Source organism: Euprymna scolopes, chromosome 32 (assembly GCF_053919585.1).
Source record: "Euprymna scolopes isolate OS-2025 chromosome 32, ASM5391958v1, whole genome shotgun sequence".
Lineage (NCBI taxonomy): Eukaryota > Metazoa > Mollusca > Cephalopoda > Sepiida > Sepiolidae > Euprymna > Euprymna scolopes.
In genome coordinates this window covers 94475250-94496914 of record NC_136513.1, presented here as the reverse complement: position 1 = coordinate 94496914, position 21665 = coordinate 94475250, and the positions used below count along the sequence as shown (strand labels likewise).

Genomic DNA, 21665 nt, shown 5'->3' with positions numbered 1-21665 from the left:
ATTGACTTTTAAATAAATGTTTGCTTATTTAATACAAGAGCAAAAGACAGCTTTTAGTTTTAACCAATAAAAAAACGTTCTTTTAATTCATAAAAATTAACATTAGCGACAAATTATTTTATTTATTTATATTTTATAATTTTATTTTACTTTGCAAATTATATGTAAGGAATATATTTCTAACAATTCAGACAGGACTGATATTTTTTTCTGTATAGCACGTTGCAAGTGGCATGTTGAAAATTTGAGCAATTGTCTTTTTTGATTATTTATAGAACATGTTTTACAGTAAATGAAATTTTCCTCTAAAAAGCAAAGCTCTTTGTATGTCTGATTCAATGGTTGTTTTATGTGATGTTGTGTAAAATAGACGTTAAATTGAATATGATAATAATGGGTTAAGAAAAATCTCTTGAAGAACAATGAAGGGAGTTCTTTCTTTTATACGAGTTACACAACCAATGCTTTTTTCAGAGATTGGAGCTCAGTTCTATGGAAATATCAATAGAGCAGAGAAAGAAACTATAGAAGACAAAAGGATATCGCCCACTAGATTTCAAAGTTGTTTTGTTCTCTGTCAAGGCAAGAAAGAGTACTCCAAGCTGCACCTTTTCTAAATGTAGCAACAGGACTCCATCTCAGGAAGTATATTGTTTGAATTCTTCGAACACATGTTCTCATCTTGAGTGTTATTTTCACAACATTTTAGTCGATGTAACTTCTGACCTATGTGAAGTGTATCTTATCCAGCTTGGGAATCTTTCTGTAAAACTCTGGAGTTTGTATGGAATTTCAAACAAAACCCTTTATTCAATCCACAAGGATAGCATGCTCTTGTTCTCTCAGCAATAATCGGGTTGAAGTCTTCAGTAATTTGCAATTATATTAATATTGGGTTTCAGGTAAAAGTCACTCCTAGGAGTTTATGAAAGCAAGGGATGTCTTCATTTTAACCGAGGTAAAACAAGGAGTTGAGCTTTGATGGTGAAAAGAGACTTTGGTTTTCGAGGTCCAAAAGATTTTTTAATGTTATTTACTAGAACTTTTCCACATCTCTTGAAGTCCAATTTTTTTTCTTTACTCTTTTTCTGTAGGGAATGCCTTAGCAGGGATTCAGATCCGAACAAATAGTAACCCAATTGTACGGCACAATAAAATCCATCATGGTCAACATGGAGGTATTTATGTGGTAAGTCTTCTTCAATATAAATAAAACAGATGTATGTATGTGTGTCCATCTCCTGTGTGTAAATATATAACCAATAAACTCTTAAACTACTAGTCCTATAATAACACTGAAATTAACAGGAAATAAAGATACATCAATGATGGTTTATAACGAGAAAAATCTTTTTAATTTAAAATGCGTACACATGCGTATATTATTATTGAGTTGAAATGCAAACTATTCATTTCAACTTGCCGATATATTTTTACTTTGTGCATACCTAAATCCAATTTATTTCTTCAAGTCATTTAATATTAAATTTTTCTTACCTATCGATGAGTGTCTCAATTACCAATATAACCGATCTCTCGATAGCTACATTGGTAGCATATGCAGCTGGAGTGCTAAATGTTTTGGTTTCGATTCTAACTGATGACACACAAGTCATTTCATTTTTAACTTTTGAGATCACTACTATATATTAGGTACAATATAATATTCAATGGAGAATTGGCTCTGTAATAATAAATACAAAATCTGCATGGAGTAAAATATGTTTAAGCATATCTTATGACCGGGCAAGGTCAGATACCCCCCTCCCCTCAGTTTTTAAATAAAATGGATTTCTTCCAATATAAATAAAACAAATAACTGAAGGCTCCCTCTTTATTGGCTACAACACCAAGAGGTAGGGGAGGACACCATTCCCTGGGTTGCTCCATTTACTCTTCGTCCTCACTGTATAATGCTGAGCATTTAGCAAAGAAAAATCAAGTTTCATTTTTTTTTTCTTTAAATTGTAATTGCCTCGCACCTTCTCCAGAAACGTGTAAAAGTTGGTTTGTTTGTTGAATCCTAGAATGATGTAATAGTGAATGTAATATCTTATTAAAAAAATCTATTGCATATTTGAATCTTGAATATTAGGGTTCATCTTTGCTTTTGAAAAATGATTCAGTCGAATCAATCTGAATTGTATAAATTTGATTTTACGTTACCTATGGACATGAGGATATTTTGTTTGTGTGTCTTTCTGAATATATACACAAAGTTGTAACACTATTTGTAAAAGTTTTTCACAAACCTTTGATATGGCAATTGCTTTTTCTTTATCATTGTTTTGTGTCTGATTTCTTTTTCAGCACGAAAAAGGTGAAGGTTTAATCGAAGAAAATGAAGTTTATTCCAATACATTGGCAGGTGTGTGGATCACGACAGGTAGTCAACCAATCCTGCGGAAAAATAGGATCCATAGTGGCAAACAGGTTGGTTGTAGACCTTGTATATATTTTTTTTTTTTACTCGACAGACAATAGATAACTGCAAGAAAGCGTTACTGGCTTCAACATATTCTTGTTGAAGGAATCGAGTCTCTGCAGATTGTAACCTGTTGACAAGACCACCAATTCATCGAACACAATCCCACGCAAAGGTGTAAAACCCCATGAAAATAGGGTCACTTGTTGCTAGTGAGAGGCAACCTACAATGCCATAGTATGCATCTATTTCAGCCCTTACTTTGGCAAAACAAAAGATCGGACAGGCCTAATCCAATTCATCAGCTAGTCACAACATGCCCTCACATCTATAAGTTAATTTTCAATCATATTATTAGATCTGATTCTTCAACACTGAGATTTCTATAACAGATGGACATATAAAGTAGATATTGTATTTTTAATGAAAATTGATTTTCAATTTCTGAATTTTGCTTAAATAACGAAGAAGTACCCTGTCTTTATGATGAGACCAGGGTCTGAATTGAAAACATGAGTTGCGATTGGTGGTTGGAGGTTCATATAGATGCAGTGGCAGTCTACTAACGCATGGTCAGTTATCTTGCCCACACCTTCGGCAAGTTGTATTTGCTGCACATATTTTGAAGAGTCAACATTTGAGCTTTGAGGCTCAGCTTCGAAGGGGATTCTTTTCACATGTCTCATTCTCGCATAACCCAGAAGGGGGGAGGATATTTCATGCTTACTATATTGTCATCATTGATTCATACTACCAGGAGGTGTTTGGTCTTTATGAGAAACCCTGCTCATCAGATTTTTCATTGCTATTGCTGTTTTTTGTCTGTATTGCTTGCAATTTCTGCTTTTCAACAATCATTTTTTTTTTTTTTCTGATGCAATTCAAATGTCACATTTTGAAATGTATTTAAAATTGTAGTTTTTAGTTAACGGGACAACATAATTAAATTTTAAAATGGATAAAACCTGATTTTTTTCACTGTAGTGACATCTTACCAATCACCATAATAAGCTATGAAATTTCACCTTTCACGCACATTTAACAGATGTGGTCATCTGATTAGCAAAAATGATAAACAACTGAACTGGTATCTGGAAACCAACGACTCAACTGCCAACATACAAAGTGGTTTTAGAAACAAAAGAGGAACAATGGACAACATAGTCTGATTGGAAACGTTTATCAAAGAAGCTTTCATTAAAAAAGAACATGCAATTGCTATCTTTTTTGATTTAGAAAAAGCCTATGATACAGCATGGTGACAGAGTATAGTAAAAGACCTACACAATCTTGGATTAAAAGGTAAACTACACATCCTAATAAAAGATTTTCTATCTGGAAGAAGTTTTGAAGTAAGAATCAGACCAACCCTATCAGAAACAAAAATGCAGGAAGAAGGAGTCCCACAAGAATGTATTTTATCAGTTACGCTCTTTAATATAAAAATTAATATTATAAATTGTCTAAACAATGAGATAAATGACTCGTTATGTGTGGATGACCTTGTAATCTGCCATAGATCAAAAAATAGTCATACCTCAGACTGCCAACTACAGATGTGCATAAATAAACTAACACAATGGACGACAGAAAATGGCTTTAAATTTTCAACAACCAAAACTGTGTCCATTTCTGTAATAGGAAAATGCACAATAACCCTACTCTCAACCTAAAAGGAACAAAAATCAAAATGGCTGACCAACATAAATTTCTGGGACTTATTTTTAACAAAAACTCTCCTTCATCGCTCACTTAAAATATTTCAAACAAAAATATTTAATATTTAAAAAAAAAAAACTATTTAAAAAAACCCTATTAAGGGTTATAGCAAATACTGCGTGGGGATCGGACAGCTCATCACTCCTAAAATTATATAGAACCCTGATAAAAGCCAAACTAGATTATGGCAGTTTTATATATGGTTTAACCAGAAAATTTATCTTAAACCTCTCGACTCCATCCATCACAAAGGATTAAGACTTGCCTTGGGTGCATTCAAAACCTCCCCAGTAGAAAGCTAATATGCTGAAGCCTATGAACCCCCACTAAAATTGAGGCGTGAAAAATTAGGCTTACAATATTATCTAAAACTCAAATCAAACCCCCAAAATTCTGCCTATCAATGCACTTTCAATCCCAACTACACACGTCTATTCAAAAAAAGCGAAAATGCAATTAAACCCTTTGGTCTCTACATGAAAGAAACAATAAAACCACTTATCGACAACTCAATAGATCAAACCAGCATCCATGAGGAAAATTTCACAGAACTCCCTACCTGGCTGTTAAATCAACCTAAAGTCATACTAGACCTGACAATATATCCTAAATCCAATACTCACCCTACAGACTATAGAGAAAAACTAAACAACATTATGGATTCTTACCCAAATTGGACGCACATTTACACGGATGGTTCCAAAGATCAAAACAAAGTGGGATGTGTTACTATTTCAGAAAACATTATTCAGCAAAAAAGGTTACCAAATAACTCCTCTATCTATAGTGCAGAAATTACAGCCATAAACCTGGCTCTAGATATTATCATAAACGAAAATTCCAAGAAATTCATAATATTTGTAGATTCATTATCAGTACTATAATCATTAAAAAATAAAAGATTAAACAATCATTTACTAATCAAGCTGTTACAAAGGATCCATTCTATCATACAACACAAAACTTTCTTCTGTCGGATTCCTCGTCACTATGGTTTCCGCGGAAAGAAAAAAGCTGATCTGGTAACCAAAAATTCCCTAAAACTCCAAATAAGTGATATAAAGGTCCCATACACGGACTACAAACCTTCAATAAACATTTTTATTACAAAGAAATGGCAAGAAAACTGGAACAATTGTCACAACAACAAACTCTTCCAAATTATGCCTATACTTAAAACAAAAAAAAACAAAACTACTAAATCTCAGAAAATCACACAAAAAAGTAGTCTTGTCATGTATCCGGATAAGACATGCATACATAACTCACTCTTACATACTAAAAAGTGAAGAACCTCCCAAATGTATACCATGTCACGAACCTTATACAGTGGAAAACTTTTTACTTGACTGCTATGATCTCACACAAATTCATCAACACTACTACAAGGCCGTAAAATTAAAAGAACTCTTCGAAAAAGAAAACCCTAAAACCATTCTAAACTTCCTAAGAAGAGCAAAGCTTTACCATAAAATATAAGTACCAACTAATAACAGACTATATCAAAACGTTGCCCGAATATACCCAGTAAAAATTTACTCTGAAAGTATTAAAAAATTTAAAACCTTATATACAGCGTTAATTAACCCAAAGAAGGTTGATATGCTGGTTAAACAAACAAACAAACAAACAAACCATTAACAAATGTTTGATTTCTCAGATTTTTGCACGAAATTAAGCCAATTATATTTGAATTGACATGGAATAACATTTTGATCTGTAAAATGTTTTGAAAGATAACTGAAATCATGTTTTTTATCACACATCTCAACCTTTTTTTTTTTTTTAATAAGTTTTCAGAACAAAAATACATATTTTCATTTATTTAACGTCTAATGTTGTTTAATTTCCTCACATCTGAATTGAAATGTCATTGTACAGGATATATAGGAGATATTTTACACATTTTGGAAAGAAACAAAAAAAAAAAACATATCCTGGCTAATAATTGATGTTTCTCAACATTCAATGTGCGTCTCTCGGATCTTTTGTCGAACTTCAGGAAGCTGTTCTGAGCTGTCTTCAGCCTCTAACACAGACTTTAGGTGAAATCTTAGAACGCACCTTCATGGTGTCCCTCAAGAAATACTTAAACACCAGTTTCATCTGGCAATTAGCTTGTCCTTGGTATTACAGGCAGTATGTTCGGTGTCTTTCTCAACAGTACCCGATTCATACTATCCATCGGGTTTAATTCATGCTAGTTGGGGTGTGGACGGGTGTTTGAGATCGTGGACACTCTCAACCATTTCTGTAAAGGTGTGACATGAAGCCAAGTCTCACAGCCTCTCTTCCTACCCACACAGCAGTGAACAGCAACTCAATATAACTATCTGCATCATGTCTGAATCTCTTTTCAAAGATGTGAAGTGGTATGACGTGACCTATGCTAGAAACTCTCTCAAAGACCATCACAGTTTGAGGGTACATGCTCAACATGAAGCACAAGACTTGATTTTACGAAAATTACCTGTTCTATACATTGTGTAATTGTTCTTGAGAAAAATTACCTGTTCTATACATTGTGTAATTGTTCTTGAGAAAAATTACCTGTTCTATACATTGTGTAATTGTTCTTGAGAAAAATTACCTGTTCTATACATTGTGTACCTGTTCTTGAGAAAAATTACCTGTTCTATACATTGTGTACCTGTTCTTGAGAAAAATTGCCTGTTCTATACATTGTGTAATTGTTCTTGAGAAAAATTACCTGTTCTATACATTGTGTACCTGTTCTATACATTGTGTAATTGTTCTTGAGAAAAATTACCTGTTCTATACATTGTGTAACTGTTCTTGAGAAAAATTACCTGTTCTATACATTGTGTAATTGTTCTTGAGAAAAATTACCTGTTCTATACATTGTGTACCTGTTCTATACATTGTGTAACTGTTCTTGAGAAAAATTACCTGTTCTATACATTGTGTAATTATTCTTGAGAAAAATTACCTGTTCTATACATTGTGTAACTGTTCTTGAGAAAAATTACCTGTTCTATACATTGTGTAATTGTTCTTGAGAAAAATTACCTGTTCTATACATTGTGTGCCTGTTCTATACATTGTGTAATTGTCCTTGAGAAAAATTACCTGTTCTATACATTGTTTAATTGTTCTTGAGAAAAATTACCTGATCTATACATTGTGTAATTGTTCTTGAGAAAAATTACCTGTTCTATACATTGTGTAATTGTTCTTGAGAAAAATTACCTGTTCTATACATTGTGTAATTGTTCTTGAGAAAAATTACCTGTTCTATACATTGTGTAACTGTTCTTGAGAAGAATTACCTGTTCTATACATTGTGTAATTGTTCTTGAGAAAAATTACCTGTTCTATACATTGTTTAATTGTTCTTGAGAAAAATTACCTGTTCTATACATTGTGTAATTGTTCTTGAGAAAAATTACCTGTTCTATACATTGTGTAACTGTTCTTGAAAAAAATTACCTGTTCTATACATTGTGTAATTGTTCTTGAGAAAAATTACCTGTTCTATACATTGTGTAATTGTTCTTGAGAAAAATTACCTGTTCTATACATTGTGTACCTGTTCTATACATTGTGTAATTGTTCTTGAGAAAAATTACCTGTTCTATACATTGTGTAATTGTTCTTGAGAAAAATTACCTGTTCTATACATTGTGTAATTGTTCTTGAGAAAAATTACCTGTTCTATACATTGTGTAATTGTTCTTGAGAAAAATTACCTGTTCTATACATTGTGTAACTGTTCTTGAGAAAAATTACCTGTTCTATACATTGTGTAATTGTTCTTGAGAAAAATTACCTGTTCTATACATTGTGTAATTGTTCTTGAGAAAAATTACCTGTTCTATACATTGTGTAATTGTTCTTGAGAAAAATTACCTGTTCTATACATTGTGTAATTGTTCTTGAGAAAAATTACCTGTTCTATACATTGTGTAATTGTTCTTGAGAAAAATTACCTGTTCTATACATTGTGTAACTGTTCTTGAGAAAAATTACCTGTTCTATACATTGTGTAATTGTTCTTGAGAAAAATTACCTGTTCTATACATTGTTTAATTGTTCTTGAGAAAAACTACCTGTTCTATACATTGTGTACCTGTTCTTGAGAAAAATTACCTGTTCTATACATTGTGTAATTGTTCTTGAGAAAAATTACCTGTTCTATACATTGTGTAATTGTTCTTGAGAAAAATTACCTGATCTATACATTGTGTAATTGTTCTTGAGAAAAATTACCTGTTCTATACATTGTTTAATTGTTCTTGAGAAAAATTACCTGTTCTATACATTGTGTAATTGTTCTTGAGAAAAATTACCTGTTCTATACATTGTGTAATTGTTCTTGAGAAAAATTACCTGTTCTATACATTGTATAATTGTTCTTGAGAAAAATTACCTGTTCTATACATTGTGTAACTGTTCTTGAGAAAAATTACCTGTTCTATACATTGTGTAATTGTTCTTGAGAAAAATTACCTGTTCTATACATTGTGTAATTGTTCTTGAGAAAAATTACCTGTTCTATACATTGTTTAATTGTTCTTGAGAAAAATTACCTGATCTATACATTGTGTAATTGTCCTTGAGAAAAATTACCTGTTCTATACATTGTTTAATTGTTCTTGAGAAAAATTACCTGATCTATACATTGTGTAATTGTTCTTGAGAAAAATTACCTGTTCTATACATTGTGTAATTGTTCTTGAGAAAAATTACCTGTTCTATACATTGTGTAATTGTTCTTGAGAAAAATTACCTGTTCTATACATTGTGTAATTGTTCTTGAGAAAAATTACCTGTTCTATACATTGTGTAATTGTTCTTGAGAAAAATTACCTGTTCTATACATTGTGTAATTGTTCTTGAGAAAAATTACCTGTTCTATACATTGTGTAATTGTTCTTGAGAAAAATTACCTGTTCTATACATTGTGTAATTGTTCTTGAGAAAAATTACCTGTTCTATACATTGTGTAATTGTTCTTGAGAAAAATTACCTGTTCTATACATTGTGTAATTGTTCTCGAGAAAAATTACCTGTTCTATACATTGTGTAATTGTTCTCGAGAAAAATTACCTGTTCTATACATTGTGTAATTGTTCTTGAGAAAAATTACCTGTTCTATACATTGTGTAATTGTTCTTGAGAAAAATTACCTGTTCTATACATTGTGTAATTGTTCTTGAGAAAAATTACCTGTTCTATACATTGTGTAATTGTTCTTGAGAAAAATTACCTGTTCTATACATTGTGTAATTGTTCTTGAGAAAAATTACCTGTTCTATACATTGTGTAATTGTTCTTGAGAAAAATTACCTGTTCTATACATTGTGTAATTGTTCTTGAGAAAAATTACCTGTTCTATACATTGTGTAATTGTTCTTGAGAAAAATTACCTGTTCTATACATTGTGTAATTGTTCTTGAGAAAAATTACCTGTTCTATACATTGTGTAATTGTTCTTGAGAAAAATTACCTGTTCTATACATTGTGTAATTGTTCTTGAGAAAAATTACCTGTTCTATACATTGTGTAATTGTTCTTGAGAAAAATTACCTGTTCTATACATTGTGTAATTGTTCTTGAGAAAAATTACCTGTTCTATACATTGTGTAATTGTTCTTGAGAAAAATTACCTGTTCTATACATTGTGTAATTGTTCTTGAGAAAAATTACCTGTTCTATACATTGTGTAATTGTTCTTGAGAAAAATTACCTGTTCTATACATTGTGTAATTGTTCTTGAGAAAAATTACCTGTTCTATACATTGTGTAATTGTTCTTGAGAAAAATTACCTGTTCTATACATTGTGTAATTGTTCTTGAGAAAAATTACCTGTTCTATACATTGTGTAATTGTTCTTGAGAAAAATTACCTGTTCTATACATTGTGTAATTGTTCTTGAGAAAAATTACCTGTTCTATACATTGTGTACCTGTTCTATACATTGTGTAATTGTTCTTGAGAAAAATTACCTGTTCTATACATTGTGTAACTGTTCTTGAGAAAAATTACCTGTTCTATACATTGTGTAATTGTTCTTGAGAAAAATTACCTGTTCTATACATTGTGTAATTGTTCTTGAGAAAAATTACCTGTTCTATACATTGTGTAATTGTTCTTGAGAAAAATTACCTGTTCTATACATTGTGTAATTGTTCTTGAGAAAAATTACCTGTTCTATACATTGTGTAATTGTTCTTGAGAAAAATTACCTGTTCTATACATTGTGTAATTGTTCTTGAGAAAAATTACCTGTTCTATACATTGTGTAATTGTTCTTGAGAAAAATTACCTGTTCTATACATTGTGCAATTGTTCTTGAGAAAAATTACCTGTTCTATACATTGTGTAATTGTTCTTGAGAAAAATTACCTGTTCTATACATTGTGTAATTGTTCTTGAGAAATATTACCTGTTCTATACATTGTGTAATTGTTCTTGAGAAAAATTACCTGTTCTATACATTGTGTAATTGTTCTTGAGAAAAATTACCTGTTCTATACATTGTGTAATTGTTCTTGAGAAAAATTACCTGTTCTATACATTGTGTAATTGTTCTTGAGAAAAATTACCTGTTCTATACATTGTGTAATTGTTCTTGAGCAAAATTACCTGTTCTATACATTGTGTAATTGTTCTTGAGAAAAATTACCTGTTCTATACATTGTGTAATTGTTCTTGAGAAAAATTACCTGTTCTATACATTGTGTACCTGTTCTATACATTGTGTAATTGTTCTTGAGAAAAATTACCTGTTCTATACATTGTGTAACTGTTCTTGAGAAAAATTACCTGTTCTATACATTGTGTAATTGTTCTTGAGAAAAATTATCTGTTCTATACATTGTGTAATTGTTCTTGAGAAAAATTACCTGTTCTATACATTGTGTAATTGTTCTTGAGAAAAATTACCTGTTCTATACATTGTGTAATTGTTCTTGAGAAAAATTACCTGTTCTATACATTGTGTAATTGTTCTTGAGAAAAATTACCTGTTCTATACATTGTGTAATTGTTCTTGAGAAAAATTACCTGTTCTATACATTGTGTAATTGTTCTTGAGAAAAATTACCTGTTCTATACATTGTGTAATTGTTCTTGAGAAAAATTACCTGTTCTATACATTGTGTAATTGTTCTTGAGAAAAATTACCTGTTCTATACATTGTGTAATTGTTCTTGAGAAAAATTACCTGTTCTATACATTGTGTAATTGTTCTTGAGAAAAATTACCTGTTCTATACATTGTGTAATTGTTCTTGAGAAAAATTACCTGTTCTATACATTGTGTAATTGTTCTTGAGAAAAATTACCTGTTCTATACATTGTGTAATTGTTCTTGAGAAAAATTACCTGTTCTATACATTGTGTAACTGTTCTTGAGAAAAATTACCTGTTCTATACATTGTGTAATTGTTCTTGAGAAAAATTACTTGTTCTATACATTGTGTAACTTTTTTTGAGAAAAACTACCTGTTCTATACATTGTGTACCTGTTCTTGAGAAAAATTACCTGTTCTATACATTGTGTAATTGTTCTTGAGAAAAATTACCTGTTCTATACATTGTGTAATTGTTCTTGAGAAAAATTACCTGTTCTATACATTGTGTAATTGTTCTTGAGAAAAATTACCTGTTCTATACATTGTGTAATTGTTCTTGAGAAAAATTACCTGTTCTATACATTGTGTAATTGTTCTTGAGAAAAATCAGAACATTACCGACTTGACTGATTGTTTTATGTTGTTGAGGAGTTTGTTGGATTTTGTAAAGTGGTTTTCTTGCACATTGATATCGAGTAGATGACTCCTGCTCCTCTTTTATGAGGAGTGTCGAAATTCTTCGTTCAGCACTTCATAGTTGCCACTCTGATGCTCTTCTCACTCGCCAATTACCACACTACCATGCCTGGATCTTGCTACAACTATTTTTGCATTTTCTCAATGAATTGAGATTGTGCGGACATAGTCAGAACACTTGCTATGATCTGCTTCCACATTTTAGTCACATTTCTCACATTTCGTGGCTCTAAAGCAATTCATGGAACACTGAGTTGCAGCTAAGATTTACAATATATTTTTTATTGTATACGAATCATTGTGCTCTGCCAATATTCTCGTGCTTTCCAGTCATCCATCGTCTCAAGCTCGAACTTATCAACACAAAATCATGTTTGTTGCACTAATTTTAGACCATTTAAATGGTAGGACACCTATGGTATTGGATTTGTTAATTTATGTAATTTAATATTTTAAAAGTTTATTTAATTATGTGATTACCTTTTTTCTTCCTCATAATCATGAAAACCTTTGTTTTTCTATTTTATTATCTTGTTCATTTTCCATAAACATGATTTCAAATAGTAGCCACTTACGTCCAAGTGGCGATATACCTTGTTTTGGGTGAGCATGAGTTTAAAAAATTTTTTTTAAATAACAAACAAATATTTTTAAAGCTTTTTCGCCTCACATCTAACATCTTTCACAACTTTGTAATCTTTTATTAACGTGACTAAATCTTGTTGCATGCAAAACATTGTTTTTCTAAAATTGTGACGATACCGGATTTTAGTTTTGTTCTGATTGTTTTCACTTTTTTCAATGCTGACGGCTTTGTTTGCAGGTCGGAGTCTATTTCTACGATAACGGCCACGGTGTCCTTGAGGATAATGATATTTTCAATCATTTATATTCAGGAGTTCAGATAAGGTAACAAAAAAAAAAAAAAAATTGTTTTTTTTGGATAAATTAATTTCTTTGGATTATTTGTGTGTTTATGTAGAGAAAGAGTGCTAGTGGATGTCGATAAAAAGGGAAGTTGGGTGGAGTGCTATGATGGATAATCAAGTAGTTTGTTAGCATGGTGAAAGGCTGAAAATAATACCGGTACCGTACAAAAATTGAACAAAAAATAAGCACTAATGCTATCCATCAAAATTTGTTTTTGTTGATTCATTTCAACAGTTTATGTTCTCAAGCTCTTCTAATTTGGTTTTAATGTTTCGTTCTGGATAAAAAGAAATCTTTATTGGCAAATTATAAAATTGAAATAAAAATAACAAATAACATTTACTTACAATTACTTGTTGTTTCTTTCTCTGCCATTAAGCAAGAACAAAATCACACTTGCAGCTATTACTTTTCATATGTTGGCTTTTATAAGATGTCACATTTTTTTTTAGTTTTATTGTTTACTAGCAGTATTACCTCGCCTTGCTCGAGGGTTGCTTTGATGCCTTTTTTATGCTTATTTTGATCTGTATCTTTGGTAATTCCAATAAATATATTTTGTAATCCTAAAATTATTTTAGTAAATTTTGGTTATATTGACACCTTACTGATCAACGTAGCCCCCACACAGTGGATGCAACGTGCCAGCAACAATCCAATTTCTCTGATTTGTCCCCTTAGCAGCTATTCTTCCAGCTCCAAGCCAACTACTTTGGCGAGGTTTTGGAGGCCATGATTTCTTGATCCGTATGCGAAAGAAACCACACGATCAACATCGACTACCTATTCGTTGGAAGAATTTATGTGGTTGTCGCTGTATAGTTCTACGATTAGTTAACTGTTGAAAAATTCCCTAATTTATGTTGCCGGGCATATTACTTGTGCTTGGTTGTTGAGGCCAATGTTTTGTTAAATCGACATATAAGAGACCTCTGAATCACATTTTCACTAAATGTGTGTGTAGACGGTTTTACAATTTCTTCAGAATCAGTTGCTTGTTCAATGGATGTTCAAAAACGGGTACATATTTACTTTTGCACTGTTAAAAACATGTAAATTTTCATGTCTTATAAAATGCTTTGCAGTTAATGAAAAAAAATTAAGAAACTTACGTGCAGAGTTTGAACCTACAAACCATGTCCTGCAAAAAAGAAAAAACCTGCTATCAACTTACACAAAGTAGGATTTTCACGGCCCCGTTGTTCTATCATTGTTGCTAAGCAATGACATGGAAAAAATATGGCTTTACCGATGATAGATAAATTAAAATAAGGTTTCGATTATTAGTAATTATCAGGAGTATTCTGAGACAAAACTTAACGAAGATAACTCCCAGACTTATATACTAAAGTTTTAAAGAAAATCTGTTCAGCTATTTCGGAGTCTGTAAGGAACGAACTTGCGCACACACACACACACACATTTATATGCTTGTAGAGATAGAGATTCCTGACAACTGCTGCTGATTCTCTACAACTTGTTCGCATTTGCATAATTTCTACCAATCACAATAAACATTTCTTGCATTCATTAATCTTTTTATTTTCTTTGTCTAATTTAATTAAAATATCTTAAATATTTCTTGTGTTATTAATTGTATAAATTCGAAATCCTTATATCTAAAATAGAATGTTTATGGTTGAAATCTTATTAACTCTATTTTTTTTACACTTAAAGAATAATAAATGTAAAAATAGATAATTTTGTAAAAAAATTTTTCATCCCCCCATGTAATATGTAAACAAGTATTTGTTTAGTTTAAAAAAAAATGATTTAGTCGCAACATTCAGAATCGTAAAGATTATACAAAATCTAAATATGGACTTCAGATATTTATGAAAATGTTTACATTTAAACTAGAATGTTTATTTTATAGATTGTTGTAATTATTTCAGATACTCAAATAAAAATGAACATTGAATGCATTGCATGGATAGAAATGATACGAGAATGACACAATTTATGTGTAATGTGATTCTTAAACACCGGCTCAAATCTGATGAGCTAAGGGGAAGATTAAATCTGAACAATATGGGAGATGTGTGCAGAACAGGAGACTTTGATAGTATGGCCACGTTGAACGAATAGATGATAGTTGTTGGGTTAATAAATGTATAACAATTAAAATAGCAGGTACAGTTAACAGGCGAAGGCCTAGATAAAAATGCTTGAAACTGTTAAGAATGGACTTGAAAGAGAAGGATAAATAAAGACCTGGCCAGAGATGAGTTAGTTTGGAAATCAATTTCTTAAGGCTGGTCAATGCATATCACCATGTAAAATTGACATTAAACCAAGTCTGATGAAAAAAATAAAATAAAATGACGAAAAGTTAGATCAACAAGTGTGGCAATTTATGTTAACGGGCAAAAATTTCTTGAATGTTGATGAGCATTAGATAATAATCAGTATCAGCTCTCGGGTATATGCTAGGCATTAAGAGTAAGACCTACATGCATTCAGCCATTTTGTTTAGGCACAAATCATACAATTCATTCCTTTTCAAACAGTTTTAGCCACATCTTCTTTGGATGATTGTAAACCTTTGATTCTTGTTTCCTTGATACGCAGGACTGGTAGTAATCCGTTGATCCGTCTGAATAAAATCTGGGGTGGCCAAAATGGTGGCATCCTTGTTTATAACAGTGGGCTGGGTATGATTGCCCACAATGAGATCTTCGATAATGCAATGGCTGGCGTTTGGATAAAGACGGACAGTAATCCAGTGTTACGGAACAATAAAATCCATGACGGACGAGATGGTGGCATCTGTATATTTAATGGTGGAAAAGGTAGATATATCTCTCCCCGTGTCTCCTCCTCCCCCCCCCTGGTGTCTCTCTCCACTCCTCCCCCCTGTGTCACCCCGTGTCCCTCTCCACTCCTCCCCGTGTTCCCCCCATGTCTCTCTCTCTCTTCCCTCCCATGTCCCCACCCCGTGTCTCTCTCTCTTTCTTCCACCCCATATCTCTCTCTCTCTCTGCCTGTGTCTTCTCCACTCCACCCAACCCCATGTCTCCCGACATCCTGTGCACACGACCAAACCAATTCAATCTTCTACTTCAGATAATTTCCTCCGCATAAATGACTTGCAACTCTCCCATTGACGAACTTGTTTTTGCAACAATAGATCCACTCTTTATCTCTGTCACCTCTCTCTTTATCTCTCTCCCCCATTATATCTGTCTCTTACCCCCCCCCATCTTTCTTATTGACTTAACCAATTATTCCACAACTGTGGTTTTCTTTGTAGGAATTCTTGAAGAGAACGACATTTTTCAGAATGTTCAAGCTGGAGTTCTCATTAGCACGCAAAGTCAACCTTCGTTACGTCGAAATCGTATTTTTGATGGACTTGCAGCCGGTCTTGAAATAACTAACAACGCCTCGGCTACTCTGGAGGAAAACAAGATTTTTAATAATAAATTTGGTGGCCTCTGCCTCGCCAGTGGAGTCAAACCCATTTTGAAAGGTGAATATTTTTTTTTTTTACTTTGATTAATTGCAAACAATTCTTATGATTTAAAACGGTTTATGAGAAAAGTTTCTCGTTTTCAAGTGCCTTTTCCATTTGATGGAATAAAACTTCTATCTTCCATTTTATCCACAATTTTCTATCACTCATGTCTTCATTCGTCAATCCCAATTTTCTCATGTTTTCAGCCGTAACTGCTTCCAATTTCTTGAAAATCTACCTCCGTTTTGTAGACTACTTTTTTTCAGATCATCTCACGACATTCTTTGCACACGACCAAACCAATTCAATCTTCTACTTCAGATAACTTCCTCTGCATCAATTATCCTCAACTCTCTTCCATTGATGAATTTATTTTCGCAACAATAGATCCATTCATTGTAAATGAGCTATGGAATTGGAATCCTGTCTTGATAGAGTTCAAAATGGACTTCGTAGCCTCGTAGGGGATCTCCTTTTCTCTTCCCTGCAACCTCTTTCTCACAGAAGAGATGTTGCGAGTTTGTCTCTGCTTTATCATTATTTTCATGGCAAGTGCTCAGCTGAGCTCCATTCTATCATCCCCCTGTCGCCAAACTTTCACAAGAAACATCCATCTAGCAAAAAACACTATCAATTTCCTCCACTCTTTATCTGTGCCTAAACCTAAACGTAGATTCCAAGAGCAAAACTTCTTTCTTAGAACTGCACGCCTATGGAATTGTCTTCCGTTGTCCTGCTTTTCAGCTGACTACAATATGGTTGTCTTCAAGTCTAACGTAAACAAGTTTTTGATGAGCTGTTCCATATAAGTTAACAAATTTACCGAATTTCCGTTACTAACGATTACTATATTGTCCAATTTCTACTATACACTTTTAACCTTTATCCTCGAGTGGCCTCTTGGCCTTGATAAGTGATGATGCCTATGTAAAAAAAAAAAAAAAAATTCATGCCTCGGATGCATACAGAAGACCAGATTGAACATTCATCTTTGGAAGTTACCCCACTCTAAAAATCCATTCCTAATCTTTATTATAATAAAGTCATATTCCTGTCTAATATGTATAAAACATTGTTTCACAAATTAATTTTCAAACTGAAAACTGACATTTTTATCCTATTACCATTTCTATATATATATATATGATGTCTTCAAAGGAAATCTATATTAAAAAAGTTACCTCATTTGCATATTACATTAAAGAAAATCTGTTTCAATAATTAACTCTTACATTATTAATGATTACCCTGGGCAGCAATTTTCACAACTAATTTACAGTATTTTTGCACTGCTGAATCTGAAATGGCATCCATTTCTCTCCACCAGGTTTTTGTGTTGATTTGCAAAAAATAAATCAGATTTTGTGACAAAATCGATTACATTTTTGTGACATGATCAGCTGGTTTTTGTCAACACATATCACCCTAAATATGTTAAGAAAAAAAGTATTTTGTCAACACAATATATTAATTACCTGATAAAAACATTGATTACTATAAACCGAATTGTAAGCATTGGTAAAGGTAAATACACATAAATTGTATGTTATTTTCACCATTGTACAACCTTCACGGCTTGAACTTCATTTTCTTTTCAGCGGCAGGGAGTTCTCTCTTCAAATTCCAACAATAGTCAGCCATCATAACTGCGGCCCAGCAACCCTAGTACCTGATCTCCATTTCTTTCAGTTCCTGATGGAATCTCACCTCTTGCACTTCACTAATTGAATCAAGGTTCTCAGGAAACTGGTTCATATGTGAAAATAGTGCATCATGATGCTCATGTTGCAGCCCAAGTTTTTGAAAGCAGTCAGCATTTTGTTGGCAGGTTTTTCGTAGTTTCTGGCCTTATTTTTGCCAAGAAAGTTCTTCACATATCAGAACAAATGTCTTCCACACTGCCAATTTGTTTATTGGGATTTCAAACTCTGGATTTCTCAGCCGCCGGATCTGATCATCAGCAAAGATGTCAGCTTTCAACTTCTCCATAGTCAGTACTGGAAAAGCCTGTCACAAGTGAAGCAGTCACCATCCTTGGCCAGAGCCTTGGTGAACTGCTTGTTTAAGCTGAGCTTGATGTGCAGCAGTGCGAAGAGTATTTTGTCTCCGTCCTCCAGAAATTTGCTGATGTTCCTTTCTTTGTAAGTGTTATATTGTGGGATGCGTTAGGATTAATATAACATACAATATCTTCTGCAGGGTGTCCAGCAGCACATGGTGAAAGAATGGAACAATTATGAACAAATAAGAAAATCGTTACATTACGATACACGTTTATTATGAAGACACACATATACATAACGACAATTCAAACATAACACATGAAAGATTAAAAGTCAAAGTATGATAACAGGAACGAACGGTAATGATGCTCATTTCTCCATTTTGAAAGTCACTCTTTTCCCCCCACTCTCTCTACTTCTGGTTGTTGATCTCACAAGAAGTCGCGAGAATTTAAAATCTAGGACTACGGACAAGGGGCGGTAACTTTGTATAAAGAAGTAAAGAATTACTCCCCTTGCATTATACCTTTGTATCGTCCTAACAGTAAAGCACTAATTCTTCCTGCACATGCCATTCCTTTTTTCATGTATGCTGAATACCAATTTTTGGAAGATTTTGAGGTTTTATGACTTCAAACTGATTCCTTTTTGACATAATCACCAAGAACTATCAGACTTGGATACTTCTTGTCATTAAAATAATCATTTCTAATCCAAACAATTATTCGACATGGCATTTTACCCTTGTGATCCGTCCTTCATAAGTCAGCAAGGTATTCTAGTGTGGCAGGAGCTGTCAATCGATTTGATTGGTCTTGATTTCGCGATCGGGTTGATATGTCGCCGCTTCGTCAATCTGTTGCGCTAGAAGGAAAGCAATTTCATGCATACAAAAAAACAAAACAACTCTGTGTTCTACTCATTAAATTCAAGATATACAAATATATATATAGTTATATACAAATATATATATATATATATAGTTATATACAAATATATATATATATATAGTTATATACAAATATATATATATATATAGTTATATACAAATATATATATATATAGTTATATACAAATATATATATATATATATAGTTATATACAAATATATATATATATATATAGTTATATACAAATATATATATATATATAGTTATATACAAATATATATATATATAGTTATATACAAATATATATATATATAGTTATGTACAAATATATATATATATAGTTATATACAAATATATATATAGTTATATACATTTGTCTGTAGTTCAATGTTGATTTTGACAGACTCTGCCAAGTCAAATAGGTTGATTTCTCTCGGTATGACGCGAGAAGAGAGAGGTGTGGTGACTCTTCAACTGCGCTCGACTCTATTCCAAACTTCAGCTCAACTGCCGATTTTGACTCTGGGACACGTTCATAAACTTATTCATTTAATATATATATATATGCATTAAATGAGTCATAAAGAGATATATGTAATACGCAGGTGAAACTGTCACATTTATGAGTGATTTTTCCAAGTAGAAATAATAAAACGCTTATTTTTTTGGCGATTGTGTTTCTTTCATGAATCTTCCTAGACTTATTACTTAATGAAAAATGTCTTTTCAACCGTTATTTGTTTTTTAATAAAACCAGCAAAGTTAAATTATATAAACAATAAGTTTAATAGAACAATTACTTTTTTTTTTAACGAAGGTTGTTTAAACATCTGAAGAAATTCAAATATTTATGTCTTCAAATCTACGAATAAAATTCAGTGCATATTTAGAATTACACTTCTTTAAAATAAAAAAATACAGAAAAATCTTTATGATGTAAGTACTCGTCACGGAACAAAAATGTCATATTCCAAAAATCTCATGGGTTAGGCTCGTTACACTTCAATTTTACTAGTAAATGAAAATATTTAGTTGTCAAAGGTTAACTAAAGATAAATTTTTCCGTAGAGCCCTATATATATAATCTAGACAAACTGTTTCACTGTATCACAGTTCTTTAATGTGGCTCAACAAACATCTGCCTCAAGCCAGGATTGAACCTACATTCATTTAGTTGATAGTCGTTGATTCTTACCATTCGGCCAATTAGTGATAAACAGTTGTTTTGCGTTCTTTTCACCATGTATCTAAAATATAAAATAAATTTATTGAAATTTCATACCAAGATAGCATCACATCGATATTTTGATTCTGCCTAGCCAATTTGTTGTTTCAGTTTTTTATTTTGGTTAGCATTGAAAGATTCATCTGAAATAGTAAACTGACTTATGCATTAAAAGAAAATGCAATTGTACAATCACTAGAAATAATAGTATGGTTTCAGTTACATATACCAAATCTCCATTCATGATAGAAATGCGAATAAAACTACATTTTTGTGTTATTTGTTAAACTTGAAATTTCATTTTCTATTGCAGTTTTAAAAATATCTTTTTAAATCCTTTCTAACTGTTTCTCGTGCCTTTTTTTTCTATTTTTTTTTTCTCTTTCTTCAGATAACATCATCACAGGAAATCACAACATGGTTGAAAAAACGGTCGATTCTGGCCAATGTCTATATAAAATCTCAAGTTATACAAGTTTTCCAATGCATGATTTCTACAGGTAAATCTTTTTTTAAGATTTATTTACAAAATAATTGTTTTCCAAAATGTTAGTTATTTTACTGATTTTTGACTTATGTCAAAGTTTGTCAATAATGTCTGCAACCATTCTTTTATTTTAAAGTTTGAGATGCTGATAGACTTTCATTATAATTTGCATTTTTTTTTTTTAATTTATTTTCGGTAAATTTGTTCATGGAAATCCTATGCTAGTCTCCGCTCTGCCAGGGAGTGTACTTTTTAGGAAATTACATAAGTGTAACCATCCTGAAAAACTGGACAGTAAAAAAAGAAACAGAAAAATATTTTAGAATTCAGAATGTGGGATCAGTTTTGCATATAAAATTAATTTAAAATGATCACTTATTTTCGGTTCATAAGTTTAATTAGATGCATCAAAACGACGTGAAATTAATAACCAAGATAAAAATAGCTATATGAATAAACAACGAAACAAAAGAAACTTAAAAACATAATTTGTTGTTCATGTAAATAGTTTCACTTCACTTCTAGTGCCCCAACCTTATTTATTTATTTTATTTTTGAAATATGGTAGTTTGCTTGAAGCATTATGGCAAATAAGTATACAGGCTGTTTGCAGTGTGGAAAATTCAAACTATATTAGATGAACAAATAATTGGAGACAATATGTGATTTCTTTATGTATTATTCGCATGACTCTTCTCATCTTGAGTATTATTATCACAATGTTTCGGTTGAT

General features: G+C 31.9%; 1 protein-coding gene across 1 annotated transcript in view; it reads left to right on the top strand.

Moving 5' to 3' along the window:
- LOC145256506 (F-box only protein 11-like) overlaps positions 1-21665 on the top strand; it is an 84720-nt gene that overhangs the window by 58113 nt on the left and 4942 nt on the right. Inside the window, exons 13-18 of the mRNA XM_080115477.1 lie at positions 1095-1189; positions 2311-2433; positions 12764-12849; positions 15442-15662; positions 16124-16342; positions 20837-20945. Of these exons, the coding sequence (XP_079971603.1) occupies positions 1095-1189; positions 2311-2433; positions 12764-12849; positions 15442-15662; positions 16124-16342; positions 20837-20945 (853 nt within the window). The remainder of the gene's footprint in view (positions 1-1094; positions 1190-2310; positions 2434-12763; positions 12850-15441; positions 15663-16123; positions 16343-20836; positions 20946-21665) is intronic.